The 13766-nt window shown below is 41.3% G+C and overlaps 3 protein-coding genes across 3 annotated transcripts; all 3 read left to right on the top strand.

Moving 5' to 3' along the window:
* The first annotated feature begins 536 nt into the window (after positions 1 to 536).
* LOC124416311 (glucose dehydrogenase [FAD, quinone]-like) lies at positions 537 to 4526 on the top strand. Its single transcript, XM_046897244.1, has 6 exons — positions 537 to 639; positions 1157 to 1366; positions 1510 to 1638; positions 1720 to 2276; positions 3532 to 3994; positions 4102 to 4526. The coding sequence occupies exons 2-6, from the start codon at positions 1159 to 1161 to the stop codon at positions 4524 to 4526; spliced, it is 1782 nt and encodes a 593-aa protein (XP_046753200.1). The 5' UTR covers positions 537 to 639; positions 1157 to 1158.
* Positions 4527 to 6306: 1780 nt separating this feature from the next.
* LOC124416312 (glucose dehydrogenase [FAD, quinone]-like) lies at positions 6307 to 7295 on the top strand. Its single transcript, XM_046897245.1, has 4 exons — positions 6307 to 6412; positions 6473 to 6601; positions 6676 to 7081; positions 7127 to 7295. The coding sequence occupies exons 1-4, from the start codon at positions 6307 to 6309 to the stop codon at positions 7293 to 7295; spliced, it is 810 nt and encodes a 269-aa protein (XP_046753201.1).
* Positions 7296 to 8622: 1327 nt separating this feature from the next.
* LOC124416658 (glucose dehydrogenase [FAD, quinone]-like) lies at positions 8623 to 11997 on the top strand. The gene is made up of 6 exons (XM_046897919.1): positions 8623 to 8943; positions 9078 to 9206; positions 9283 to 9839; positions 10825 to 11287; positions 11394 to 11764; positions 11902 to 11997. The coding sequence occupies exons 1-6, from the start codon at positions 8736 to 8738 to the stop codon at positions 11995 to 11997; spliced, it is 1824 nt and encodes a 607-aa protein (XP_046753875.1). The 5' UTR covers positions 8623 to 8735.
* The last annotated feature ends 1769 nt before the right edge of the window (positions 11998 to 13766 follow it).

A 13766-nucleotide genomic window follows, 5' to 3' on the forward strand; every position in this document is an offset into this window, starting at 1 on the left:
ATAACAATTTGTTGAAAAAAAAAACGGTGTATTCTAAAGTGTTTGTATGATTTTTCTCTTACTTTTGTTATACCATGTCGATTTGAATTGGATTAATAATTCGTACCTTTTATTCTCTAGTGTAAATGAAAGACTGGCTATTTACAATCTATGTTTACTTGGTGTCTTTTATTCAAGTGTCAATAACACATTCATGTATTTTGTTTTGAATATACCTCATTTTTAGCTATACTTTATCAATACGACGATGAAGTCTGGTGGCTTACAAAATCAGCACGCAGCTTCATGGAAGATGAAAACTGTGCGTACATGTTTTGAAATGTCTGAAGCTGCCGTCTCCGAACTGAAAAAATATGCTGCCAGTCACATGTTTTTGTAGGGCCCCATCCTGTATCTGAATAGGAAGGTGATGTTCTGCTAATAGCCTGTGACGTTAATGTATCATTCTATAGATGGACAATGTGGAAGACAAATATTTTCAAATGATACGCCCACTATCTATCAGAGTACAAATTTCTTGAGTAAGATCCGAGGAGCGTATAACGTGGACAGAGTCCGATGAGTAAATATCAAAGTTTAAACACACCTTATACAGATTAGTGCACCGTAGCAGTTTCACTGACACAAATTGCAAGAAGAGTCGATATTTTTCGAAATTTAACGCGATGTGTGATTGCGATTAGTCATTGTCGTACACTGACTCAATCTGAAAATTAAAATAATTGTCAGGAATTACGGTGATCACATCCAAAATCTGGTTCACATTATTTCGGGCTATAGTATGATTTTGGAAATAAAGAAATATTGAAATACGTTGTGGTGATAATAGATAAAATACCTAGCAGACAAAGAAACGAGCTCAAATAAATTTCATGTGAGAACGGGCGTCTTTTACGTTGTACGGAAATTAAGTTTTGATCAGCAGAAAAGCCATATTTGTGAGCTTGCTAAAACTAAGTATGTTAAAAGTTGGAGTTTGGCAAAGAAAACTTTATCCAGGACAGTTTGTTGTTCCATCGGAAATAATATGTCTAAAAATAGTCGGTGTGCGGCAATCAGATTAATATTCCGGTGCCCTCTGATAATTTTGGTTTATATTGATAATCATAACTCTCCAAAAATCTCGTCCCCTTTTAACTCGACTCGTCTGTTATAGGAATGGAGTACAACGTCAGCTTCGCGGGAACCTGCAATGGGGACCTTCTGGGGCCGACCATAGCCAGCATATGTAACGTCACCTCGTACTATTTCTTCATGACAATTCTAGAGACATTGGTGAGAAAAAATCAAGGAATCGCTCAAACCTGCGAACGCATCATACCTATCAATACCATAGATGCCGAGTATGACTTTATCATAGTGGGGGGTGAGTTTTTTTATAAAATACAAAGTTCAACAGTTTTGACTTACAAGAAAGATTTCAATACGCATCGATGCCACAGGAGTTGAATAAGACATGAAGAACACAAGAGCAATCGTAACATAAGCTGTCGCTTCTTTCGATTCTAGGTGGAACAGCCGGGTCCGTTATCGCTGCAAGACTGAGTGAGAATCCCTCGTGGAAAGTTCTTCTTATGGAGGCAGGCCCGGATGAACTAGCAAGTGCATCCGTCCCTGGATTTTTTGGTTCTATATCCCGTAGGTGTATCAGCAAATCCAAAAATTCTGTTTCGTTAAGAAGTTGAAAAAAAAAAAAACTGTAAATCTTACCTTTGGTAGAATCATCTCTCGAGTGGGGATACCGGTCGCAGAACGAGAGTTTCGCCTGTCTCGGTACAAATAGTAGCTGTTTGATATCTGCAGCCAAAATGCTCGGTGGAGGGATGGCGCACAATGCATTGATATACCTACGCGGGAGCCCTATGATATTCGATCAATGGGCTGCAATGGGTAACGAGGGATGGTCGTGGGAAGAAGTATTACCATTTTTTAAGAAATGCGAAAACAACGGCAATATCGATATTGTTGGTCGAAAGTATCACGGCACGGATGGGCCGCTTTTCGTCGAAAGAGCTCCGACCCTACCACCGTTTGCAAACGTAATACTCCAAGCGGCCAAGGAGGCGGGTTACGGCGTCACCGACGACCTCAACCACTTGGACAGTATCGGCTTCGGTATAACCCAAACAACGAGCCACCGCGGTGCAAGACGCAGCAGCGCTGCGGCGTATCTGCGGCCAATCAGACACCGCAAGAACCTCCACATAACTCTGAACACCACCTGTACGAGAGTCATAATCGAGAATCGAAAGGCCGTTGGCGTCGAATATTACAAGGTGATAATGATACGTGAAGATACAGGATTTCGAATCAATCATTCATTCAGCTTGCTCGTAATTTCATTGTTTTGTTGTGTTTTCATTATGGGACATCGGTAGAGATGAAGATTCAGATTCAATTACGCCACATCTTTAACTTGAATTGATTAAATTAGAATATCATTAACCAAGGGCAAAAAGTGGGTCGTCTTTGCTCGAGTGTGGAGTTTGCAGTACATTACGAGCTGGAGACGCGTCATGCAATCACACAAAAGCACAAAGATCTTGTGCAACTATCTGCGCCATCCGTATTCGATTTGCATTTCCATGTGCAGAAGTGGCGACGTCTCACTTCTTATCTCCTAGGGAGTAGAAGTCAGCTTCTGGTTTCTAAGGAGTGGATCGTATGACATCAGCTGACTTCTACTCCCGCTTCACGGGCATGAGAAACGATGGACATTCCTACTGTTCTCATCTATTTTATCCTTAATCTTGCTTTGGCTCTAATTATTATCCTTTCTATGATTTGCGTACCTCTTTTCTTTTGCCTCTCTCTCTATTTTCTTAATCCTCACTATTCTTATTGCATGCTGGTCATCCTCTTTGGTCTACTTGCCCTGCCTTCCTCGGTAGGACGGAAACCCGATTTTTTACTTACCTAATATTAAGCTTTAGATTGTCGACTCAATTCTGATTCTGATTCCATTTTTAATTATCTCACTTCACGTTCGTTTCTTCTGCTACTCTTGATTCAATTTCAATTAATTTTAAGCTACTTAATTCGCAATCTTAGCTATCGAAAAAAAAGTTCCTGTTTCTTCTGCTTCTCTATGCTCAGGGCTAGTAACTTTTTTCTTCGGTACTTTACGATTATTCTCCTCAGTTTCATCTTCCGTTGCTTTCACTACTCTATACTTGATTTCTTCTCCCTGCATTCTGTTCAAATCTAACTTCAAGAGATTTTATTACATCTAATTTTTCCTTACTCCACAGTTTTTCTTGGGTTCAAATAAACTGCATCATTCCTTTATTCATCTTATCTCTCCCACCATTGTAATGCCACAGGGCACTTTTCCCAAGGATAAAATATCAACGCAACGCATCTCGACTAATAGCTCAGACACTTTTCTCCGACCTTGCCATTCCTCGCTCACTATCTTCCTCACTCTCATAATCCCACTCCCCTGGTCATTAACTCGCTCATACCACCTCCATATCATTGTTTCAAAAACCGTTGATGGGGAGTGAAGAAATTTGCAATATTTATCAACAGAACGGTAAATTCTACACGGTACGCGCATCCAAGGAAGTCATCATCTCCGCAGGTGCCGTTGGGTCTCCCCATCTTCTACTGCTCTCTGGAGTTGGGCCTGAAAAAGATTTGACATCCGTGGGAATCAATGTGGTCGAAAATTTACCCGGAGTCGGCATGAATTTCCATGATCATGCCATATACCCGATTGACTTTACCATGAACGAGCCTGATGTCTACGACAACAACTGGGATGCTCTTGCTGAGTATATCACTTTCCAAACTGGACCCTTGTCTAATACCGGACTCACTCAAGTGATCGGCGCCCTACCATCTGGAATCTCGTCTCCCAACCTTCCGGACATTCATGTAATCGGCGCAGGTTATGATGCCACTTGCGCTCCCGGTAATGTAGGTGCCCTTCAGAGTGATGGTAAACGCGGATTTGGGTTTTCGGCCGGTTACGAGCATCCGAAATGTAGAGGTACTACTACTGACTACCTGAATTCTTGCAACGAAATTCTTCCACCCGTAGTTAAGAAATGGAGGACGACAAGCCCATGAAGCAATTGCAGATATTTTCTGTTCCAGGAAAAGTAAGTCTAGTTTCACCGGATCCTTTTGTGCATCCTTCAATCTGGGTGAATTATCTCTGCCATCCTGACGACGTTGCTGGGCTTGTAAAAAGCATCGAGTACACCTTGGCATTGGCTGATACACCGGCTTTTAAAGCCTACAACGTGACTTTTTCCGCAACACCTTTCGAGCCCTGCTCAAAACACGCTTTTCCGAGCAAAAAATACTTTGAGTGCGCAGTTCATTACAATGCTTCTACGGAATACCACCTTGCAGGCTCTTGCAAAATGGGTCCATCATCGGATCCACTTGCAGTTGTTAACCCTCGGCTTCGAGTCCACAGAATACATGGACTACGCGTTGCTGACGCATCTATTATGCCGCAGGTAAGTATCGAGATGACGTACTTCGATCCATTCGTCGATTCTAGGACGAAATAGATATCTCGCCTGTGAGCCCTGCTTATCTTCCATAAAGACCCTTGACATGCCGATTAGTGACAGAGTCATAATTTTACTTTCAGTCGACGACTGCTAATACTGCATCAGTCTGCGTCATGATTGGAGAACGAGCGGCAAACTTGATCAAGCAAGATTGGAACTATCCAGATGTAATCTAACCCTAACCACGGGCGGGAAAATAATCCGTAATACAATCAATATAATGTAAAAAAGACATTTTCAATCGGTGACAATTTGAATCGCATCAAGATGTCCTTATTTTCGTCTTTCGATAATGCAACAATCGCGAAACACGTATGTGCACAAGTAAAGATCGTTGCAATCAAAGATGAAAAATAAAATTCACCCATCATCTTCCCCCATGAAAAACCCGACAAAGTTTTAATACATCAAAAATTATACAAACATGTAATACCTAGTTTTCAACTTTCGTAATCATTGGTTATTTCGGGAGAAACTGAAAACTTCGATATTCTCGGAGCAGGAGAGGTTGGTTTTTTTTTCTTCCCAACATCAGCCATCTTTGTTGAAAATGGAAATCATAAACTTGTATTCAATGTGTGAACATCTGTCGTATGTTTTCATAACTGAATACCTTCAACACTTCGTAATGCTTTGGTATTACAATGGAATATTCTATTCCGATCGGATAAAAGGACGAAGCAATGATTTCTTGCATCGCCTTTTTCTCTTAGGGAATTTGAAATGCGACACCCCCTAAATATATTGCATCGATTGTGACGGGTTTCATCGCACAAAATTGAAAGAAAGAAGAATTTGGGAGAGACGGATGTTTTAGAAACATTATCGCATAATGTTGGAGGTAAAACTTGGTGTATCTATATATTTTCCGTGTTTATAAAACAATTACAAGGGTAACGGGGTGTATTGGTACGTGTGCTTATTGTGTGCTGCTCTCCGTCTTCTTCTATCCATCTTTTGTGTTCAGGCAACTCTTTTGCATCGTTGTATATAACCTATGAGGTCATTAAAAAGATAAAAAACATATTCACGCAACGGTATACGCCGCTTTGAGTTTTGAGTATAAATTTGTTTTGCGCGATTCGAGAGACTTACATCACGGTTGGATTCCAACAAGTAACGATCGGATTTTCAATTTATCCTCATAGATAATCACACAGTCACAATTCCGCTAGCAGAAATTGTAAGGATAGTTTTGTGTGTATCTATCTAATCGTAACGTCACGAAAAATCGCGAGGGTTCAGTGAGCCCAGTCGAAAACTGAAAAAAGTTTTCCAAAGATACGGTGGTCCAGACACAATTCCCTTATGCCGTGAAGTAGGGCTTATGACGATTTTTTTAATAAACTGAGACCGATGCACGGTGTGAAAATTAATAAGAAATAAAAGTCTTTGCATGGGAAGAAGCTCGACTCAATTTCGTATCACAACAGACGACTTTCGAGCTGCGAGGGCATTGGGTTTTATACGTTGAGCAAAAGGACCAGATTTGTAAGACGAGCAAACGGATCAGGTTAAAACTTGTAATTTGATGAACAAAATGTGATCCGTGACTCATTGGTGTTCCAACTTCAGAATAAAAATGATATCACCACAAATTTCAGACAGTCAAATTTGGTTTTTAGTGTAGTTTAATGATCGTGATTCACATTAATCCTTATTGTTTTTTGTTAACTAGATTGTCTTGTAACAAAAATGGAGTACCTGCAATGCGGGTCCTTTGGGGCCGAGCCTGGCAACCTTGTGTAATGTCACCTCATACTATTTCTTTCTCACGATGCTGGATACATTCATACAAAGGAAGCATGGAATTGCTCAAGCCTGCGAGCGCGTTAAGGATGTCCAAGTCCCAGATCCTGAGTACGACTTCATCGTAGTCGGCGGTGAGTTATTATACATATAAAATGTATTCACTAAGAGGACAGACTTCTATCCATTATCAGGTGGTGCAACCGGGTCTGTCGTGGCTGCAAGACTAAGTGAGAACCCGTGCTGGAAAATTTTACTTCTTGAGAGTGGCCAAGACGAGCCAGCGGGTGCATCGATTCCGAGCTTTCATACCACCATAATGCGTAAGTTTACAAGGAAATCTAGACACCCTTTCCTCTATCAAACTGCGAAACTTCATAAAATTTATTTTCTGTAGAATCATCTCTCGAGTGGGGGTACAAGTCACAGAACGAGAGCCACGCCTGTCTCGATTCGAATGGTAGCTGTTCGATATCTGCAGCCAAAGTTCTCGGTGGAGGCATGGCGCACAATTCAATGATATACCTACGCGGCAGCCCTTGGATATTCGATCAATGGGCTGCGATGGGCAACGAGGGATGGTCGTGGAAGGAAGTATTACCATTTTTTAAGAAGGCCGAAAATAACGGTAACATCGATATTGTTGGTCGAAAGTACCACAGCACGGATGGGCCACTTTTTGTCGAAAAATTTCCGACCCAACCACCTTTCGCAAACGTGATACTCGAAGCAGCCAAAGAGGCGGGCTATGTATTCACAGTAGGAACGGGCGTGAAAATAATACATAATACAATCAATGTAATGTAATAAAGACATTTTTAATTGGTAATAATTCAAACCTCATCAAGATGTCCTTATTTTTATCTTACGGTAATGCATCAATTGCAAAACATGTGTGCGAACGAGCAAAGATTGTCGCAATTCAAGATGATAAGAAAAAAATTACCCAGAAGTGCTGGAAATTGCATTTTTTCAAGAATTGAACCAATAACAGCGGAAGTTAACAATATTTGTTAAACATAGAAGAGACGTTGTCATGCAGTGTACCAGAGTACCTTGCCAAGATAAATAAGCAAATCGAATGGACTACACATCGTGCACGTGGATTGTGGAATTACAAACTAAACGCGACATCCATCTGCATCTTATCGATCTTCAACTTCATCGTCTTGGATTTATCCTCATCCGAAGGCTGATGCCGAACATCGTTTCAATAGACAAGTTTTTTTCGTAACGTCAACAATCTACTTTTTTTTAACCTCCGAACAATTTTAATTCTGAACAAAACTACTCTAAAATTTTACTGTCAACGCAACAATAAAGAAATGACATGATTCCTACAAATTTACTATCACAATGCCATTTATTCATTTTTGCGTTGACCGAAAAATTTTAGAGCAGTTTTGTTCAGAATTGCATGTGGAATGGGGCTGTTGAGTTCTTTTTTCTGTTTAAGATATGTGAACTAAAGAACTTCTTCTACTACGTAAGCATCTGCGCGTCAATGGTCCAGATGCGTCGAAGAACACAGAACTCGCGAGATACCGCACGGCCTGTTACTATTTCAACACGAACTTGTTATGCGAAAAGTCTGGTGGCTGACGATATCACGACGCAGCTTCATGGAAAGTGGAAACTGTGCGTACATATTCTGAAATGTCAGAAGCTGCCGTATGCGAACTGAAAAAATATGTCGTCAATGACATGTTTTTGTAAGGCCCCATCCTCTATCGGAATAAGAAGATGAGGTCCTGCTAATGGCCTGTCAATGTTGATGTTTCATTGCATAGATTGACAATATGAAAAACAAATATTTTCAGGAGATACGCCCACTATCTATTAGAGTATAAATTTATAGATTGCGATCTGAGAAACTTATACCGTGAGTAGATTCTGATGAGTAAATATCAATTTTCCAACACCTTATACATATTAGTGCACCGTAGTAGTTTCACTGACACTAATTGCAAGAAAAGTCAATATTTTTCAAAATCTGACGCAATGTATGTTTGCCATTAGTCATTGCCGTACAGTTACCCAGTCTGGAAATTCAAACAGTTGCCAAGAAATACGGTGATACTTTGAAAATCTCTGTAAATCGTAATGTGATTTTGGAATTAAACAAATACCGAAAGACGTTGTGGTGATGATAAATAAAATATCTTGCAGATAAAGAAGCAAGCTCAACTAAATTTCATTTTGAAACGGACGACTTTTACGTTGAGCGCAGATTGAGTTTTCATCAGCAAAAACTGAGCATGTTGAAAGTTGGGGTTCGGCAAAGAAAACGTGATCCGTGACAGTTTGTTGTTTCATCGGGAATAATTTGTCTAAAAATAGTTGGTGTATTGCAATCGGATTTATATTGTGGTGCAGTCTGATTATTATGATTTTTATTAATTATTGTTATTCTCGAAAAATCTCGTCTACTTTTAACTCGACTCGTCTGTTATAGGAATGGAGGACACCGTCAGCTTTCCGGGAACCTGCAATGGGGACCTTCTGGGGCCGACCCTGGCCACTATATGTAATGTTACTTCGTACTATTTCTTCATATCACTTGTGGAGACATTCGTAAGAAGAAAACAAACAATCGCTCAAACCTGCGAACGCATTATACCTATCAATACCCTAGATGCCGAGTATGACTTTATCGTAGTGGGGGGTGAGTTGATTTATAAAATAAAGAGTTTTGACTTACAGTAAAGATTTCGATACGCATCGATGCTACGCGAGTTGAATAAGGTGTGAAGAACACGAATGCAATTGCAACATAACCTGCGCTTCTTTCGTTTCTAGGTGGAGCATCCGGATCCGTTATCGCTGCACGACTGAGTGAGAATCCGTCTTGGAAAGTTCTGCTTATGGAGGCAGGCCTGGACGAACCAGCAGGTGCAGCCGTTCCTGGTTTTGTTTATGATATATCCCGTAGGTGGACCAGCAACTCCAGAAATCTTGTGTCGCTAAATAGTTTGAGAAAAACTGTAAATTTTATTTTTGATAGAATCATCTCTCGAGTGGGGATACCGATCGCAGAACGAGAGTTTCGCCTGTCTCGGTTCAAATGGTAGCTGTTCGATATCTGCAGCCAAAGTTCTCGGTGGAGGAATGGTGCACAATTCAATGATATACCTACGCGGCAGCCCTTCGATATTCGATGAATGGGCTGCGATGGGCAACGAGGGATGGTCGTGGAAAGAAGTATTACCATTTTTTAAGAAGTCCGAAAACAACGGCAATATCGATCTTGTTGGTCGAAAGTATCACGGCACGGATGGGCCGCTTTTTGTCGAAAAATTTCCGACCCAACCACCTTTTGCAAACGTGATACTCGAAGCGGCCAAGGAGGCGGGTTTCGGCGTCAGTGACGACCTCAACCACTTGGATAGTACCGGCTTCGCTATAGTCCAAACAACGAGTCATCGGGGTGCGAGACGCAGCAGCGCTGGGGCATATCTGCGGCCAAACAGACACCGCAAGAACCTCCACATAACTCTGAACACCACCTGCACGAGAGTCATAACCGAGAATCGAAAGACCGTTGGCGTCGAATATTACAAGGTGATAATGATATGAGAAACTACAGAATTTCAATCATTTATTTAGCCTCTCGTAATTTCATTGTTCTGTGGTGTTTTCATTGCGGGAAATCGTACAGATGAAGATGCAGATTTAATTACGCCAGATCTAAAACTTAAATTGATTGACTCGGTATATTAATCACCAAGGACAAGAAGTGGGTCGTCTTTGCTCGCGTGTGGAGTTTTAAGTACATTGCGAGCTGGAGATGCGTAATGAAAACAAACAGAGGCAAAAAGAACTTGTAAAACTCTCTGCGCCATCCGTGGTCCATTGGATTTTCCTTATACGTCTGCGACGTCACACTTCTTATTTCCCAGGGAGTAAAAGTCAGCTATTGTTCCTAACTATTACCCTATTTCCTCCTAACTTAATCTTAGGCTTTAGACGTGGACTCAATTTTAATTCTGACTGCAATCTTAATTGTATTATTTCACGTTCGTTTCTTTTGCTCCTCTTAATTCAATTCAATTTAATATTAATTTACTTGATTCTTCATTTTAGCTATTGCACCAAATGTCTCCTGTTTCTTCTGCCTCTTTCTGCTCGGGGCTAATAACTAATAACTCTTCCGTACTTTACGATTATTCTTTTCAGCTTCATCTTCTGTCGCTCTAATTTGTTCTCCCTGCACGCTGTTTAAATTTAACTTTAAAATTGTATTACATCTTATTTTTTCTTCACCCTACAGTTTTACTCAGGCGTAGATAAACTGCATCTTTCGTTCATTCAAGTCATATCTCTCACTATTGCAATGCCACACGGAACTTGTCCTAGGCATAAAACCAACACATCACATCTCGACTAATAGCTCACACACTTTTTTCTCCGACTTTGCCAATCCTCGCTCACTATCTTCCTCACTCTCATAATCTCACTCCCCTGGTCATCGATTCTCTCATACTACCACCTTATAGTTTCAAAAATCGTAATGGGTAGTAAACAAATTTGCAATAATTATCAACAGAACGGCAAGTTCTACACGGTACGCGTTACCAAAGAAGTCATCATCTCTACAGGTGCCATTCAGTCTCCCCATATTCTACTCCACTCTGGAATTGGGCCTGAAGAAGATTTGATCCCCATGGGAATCAAAGTGGTCGAAAATTTACCCGGCGTCGGCAGGAATTTCCATGATCATATCGTATATCCGATTTCGTTTACCATAAACGAGCCCGATGTCTACGAGAACAACTGGGCTGCTCTTGCCGAGTATATCAGCTTTCAGACCGGACCCCTGTCTAACACTGGACTCGGTCAGGTCGTGGGCACCCTAAAATCTGGAGTAACGACGCCTGAACTTCCGGACATTCATATAGTCGGAAATGGTTTTTATGCCGCTTGCGCACCCGGTGGAATCGGCGAACTTAAAGGCGAGGGAAAACGCGAATTCACGTTATGGAGCGGTTACGAGTATCCGAAATGCAGAGGTAATCCCGACTCCTTGGATGCTTTCGAAAAAAAATTCTTTCACCCGCAATTGGGAAATGGAAGATTAGAAGCCCATAAAGCAACTGCAGATATTTTCTGTTCCAGGAAGAATCACTCTGGCTTCACCGGATCCTTTGGAATTTCCTCTAATGTGGGTAAACTATCTCTGCCAACCTGACGATGTTGCTGGACTTGTACGGGCCATCGAATATTCTTTGGAATTGGTCAATACACCGGCTATGAAAGCTTACAACACGACCTTGGCTGAAACACCTCGCGAGGCCTGTTCAAAACACGCTTTTGCTAGCAGAGAATACTGGGAGTGCGCAGTTCATTACGGTTCTACCGGGGAATTCCACGTTTCAGGCTCCTGCAAAATGGGTCCATCGTCGGATCCACTTGCAGTTGTTGACCCTCGGCTTCGAGTCCACGGCATACAAGGACTACGCGTTGCTGACTCTTCTATTATGCCGCAGGTAAGTATCGAGATGACGTACTTTGATCCATTCGTTGATTCTAGGACGAAATAGATACCTTGCCTGTGAGCTCTGCTAATCATTCATAAAGATCGTTGACAGGCCGATGAGTGACTGTGGCAAAACTTTACTTACAGGTGAGTACTGCTAATACTGGATCAGTCTGCGTCATGATTGGTGAACGAGCTGCACACATGATCAAGGAAGACTGGAACTATACAGATGAAATGTAATATTCTCTATATTTTGGGACAATGAAACCTGTCCGCAGTAGCAACGGATGTAAAAAATACATATACCTACTTATCATGGTAACTGGCAGTTGAAGGGAAAAAACAACTTTATTCGAGGGGATTAACCACAATCATATCTTACTTACTAATTTAATATAGCGCACTTCTGGGAACGTTTCTTCCTGCAGAAAATCAGCTGTCAAGCGCAGATATCTGAGCTTTTATTCTGTACTTCAGAATCCTTCACAAAATGCTGTACACACGTCTCAGGAACAATCATTATAATATGTCATAATGCATCAAATTGCCTTGATTCTTGATCTAACAATTCACACATAACGTGCCCCAGTGCTGGGAGAGAGGCTTTCGGTTTCGAGTTTCACTAGGTGGTAGGTGGAATTAGACGTGGAAAGAGGTTTTGTTATTTTTTTCTGAAGGCAGAATGTAACCGTGAAGTCGACAAAGTTGGACAGAAGTATCACAGCACGGGAAACAGGTGGTTCTGTAATGGCTGCAAGACTGACTGAAAGTCCTTACTGAAACGTCCTGCAGTCGCCGATCCTCACCTTAAGGCCCACGGAGTAAAAGAAAGGCCTTTTTGTCTTAGATACTTCCATCATGCCTCAGGTGAGTCCAAAAGTGCTGAAACTCAGCTCACAGGACATACTTTGACTATTTAAAGTATGACAAACCGAAGCTAGTAGATTCACCTTATTTAATTATTAATTAATGGTCAGAGAGCCACTTATTTTCGCATTAATCACTTGTGCGCAGTGATATATGTTTATTTTACTTGCTTCATCGCTATTGCCGTATGCTCAACGCATAAGTAAGCAATTGGGGAACAAAATATTTATATAAAAAATGGATAAATAACGAGGGAAGATAAGCCATCAAACACCACAGATGACCTGTCATATACGGTGACTAAAAAGGGTTCTCCATCATATAGGATGGCGATAAAAAACTAACCTATCACATAGGGTGACAAAAGGTCGTCAATCACATAGGGTGGTGGCAAGTTTCATCTGTTACATAAAGTGGTTGAAAGGAGTAAGAGTCAATGCAGGATGACAGTACCATGGGCGCGAGGTATGAGGCGGCTGAGTGAAGGGGGTCAACCTTTTACTGTAGTAGACATCAGTGGGATCAACTTATCGAGACATCGGTTGATAATGAGAGCAGACGGCTCTGCGCATGCGCCGACGATAGTTGAGCGCATGCGCCGAAGACAGCCGAACGCTTCTGGAGAGAGGAGGGGGGAGAAGATTTCCAAGGCTAGCAGCGGGAGTGATCTGCGCTCAGATTCCAGTCGCAATACAAATTTATTACGGAAAGGAGCTCGAAATAAAACTGCAGAGCGTTTAAATAAGCTTTCTCCCTCGATTCCGCCCGCGCACGGCTTGATCAATTAACATAATGTTTGAAAAATCCGCAAGTCAGAACAGCATGTGTGAAGCTAATGTGTGTGCGAATTTCACAGATAACCTGGAATGGGTGTTGTCACATCGTCGTATTTTTCAATCTAATGTATGTGGGATTTTTTTTTTTTTTTTGTAAAACTACGAACTTATTATTCAATGTTTCTTTGCGTTTATACCAAGATGCAAATTTTTTGTGCAACGCTTTTATTCCCCGCAAGAACTGATGTTTGTGTTTAGTTAGAACGAGTGAAAATGTTTATGAAAAGCAGCTGCAGCAATATTGAACAAAAGTTCATGCGATAACATCGTATCGGCTTGAGATTGGGAGGATAAACTGTGTTATAA

The sequence above is a fragment of the Diprion similis genome, chromosome 2 (assembly GCF_021155765.1).
Source record: "Diprion similis isolate iyDipSimi1 chromosome 2, iyDipSimi1.1, whole genome shotgun sequence".
Classification (NCBI taxonomy): domain Eukaryota; kingdom Metazoa; phylum Arthropoda; class Insecta; order Hymenoptera; family Diprionidae; genus Diprion; species Diprion similis.

Excerpts from the sequence above, each read along its gene's own strand:
- LOC124416311 (XM_046897244.1), top strand. The coding sequence starts at position 1,159 with ATGGAGTACAACGTCAGCTTCGCGGGAACCTGCAATGGGGACCTTCTG. Across the intron at positions 1,639-1,719 it reads ATTTTTTGGTTCTATATCCC|AATCATCTCTCGAGTGGGGA; the intron begins GTAGGTGTATCA and ends TACCTTTGGTAG. Across the intron at positions 3,995-4,101 it reads CGAGCATCCGAAATGTAGAG|GAAAAGTAAGTCTAGTTTCA; the intron begins GTACTACTACTG and ends TTTCTGTTCCAG.
- LOC124416658 (XM_046897919.1), top strand. The coding sequence starts at position 8,736 with ATGGAGGACACCGTCAGCTTTCCGGGAACCTGCAATGGGGACCTTCTG. Across the intron at positions 9,207-9,282 it reads TTTTGTTTATGATATATCCC|AATCATCTCTCGAGTGGGGA; the intron begins GTAGGTGGACCA and ends TATTTTTGATAG. Across the intron at positions 11,288-11,393 it reads CGAGTATCCGAAATGCAGAG|GAAGAATCACTCTGGCTTCA; the intron begins GTAATCCCGACT and ends TTTCTGTTCCAG.
- LOC124416312 (XM_046897245.1), top strand. The coding sequence starts at position 6,307 with ATGCTGGATACATTCATACAAAGGAAGCATGGAATTGCTCAAGCCTGC. Across the intron at positions 6,602-6,675 it reads CTTTCATACCACCATAATGC|AATCATCTCTCGAGTGGGGG; the intron begins GTAAGTTTACAA and ends TATTTTCTGTAG. Across the intron at positions 7,082-7,126 it reads CATAATACAATCAATGTAAT|ATGTCCTTATTTTTATCTTA; the intron begins GTAATAAAGACA and ends AACCTCATCAAG.